Source organism: Eimeria mitis, genomic scaffold (assembly GCF_000499745.2).
Source record: "Eimeria mitis Houghton genomic scaffold, Emh_scaff5173, whole genome shotgun sequence".
Lineage (NCBI taxonomy): Eukaryota > Apicomplexa > Conoidasida > Eucoccidiorida > Eimeriidae > Eimeria > Eimeria mitis.
This window is the reverse complement of record NW_013573467.1, coordinates 1,495-1,805: the sequence shown is the minus strand read 5'-3', so window position 1 is coordinate 1,805 and position 311 is coordinate 1,495. Positions and strand designations below refer to the sequence as shown.

The following is a 311-nucleotide window of genomic DNA, read 5'->3' as shown; positions in this document are numbered from 1 at the left end:
CTGCTGCTGCTGTTACTGCTGCTGCTGCTGTTACTGCTGCTGTTGCTGCTGCTGCTGCTGCTGCCGCTGCAGGTTTCGAGTTTGCAGAGCCGGCGTTTGTCTCGGTTGGATGCGCTGCTGAAGAGTTTCCAGTATACCGCGGCAATGGATGTGGCGCTGACAACATCGTAAACCCTAAACCCTAAACCCTAAACCCTAAACCATTATTTTTTGTTTAGAGGAGATGCTGTCTCATTCTTGACGGTGTATACGTTTGCGTTTTCGTTGTCTGTAATGGTTTTGTTTTTTATATATTTTGGTGTATATGAAAG

The 311-nt window shown here is 46.6% G+C and overlaps 1 protein-coding gene across 1 annotated transcript in view; it reads left to right on the top strand.

Annotated features, from left to right (window-relative positions):
• Positions 1-311, top strand: part of EMH_0080320 (WD domain, G-beta repeat-containing protein, putative) — a gene marked incomplete at both ends in the record, with an annotated part of 3,220 nt that overhangs the window by 2,130 nt on the left and 779 nt on the right. The window contains one exon of the mRNA XM_013500240.1: positions 73-167. Within this exon, the coding sequence (XP_013355694.1) occupies positions 73-167 (95 nt within the window). The remainder of the gene's footprint in view (positions 1-72; positions 168-311) is intronic.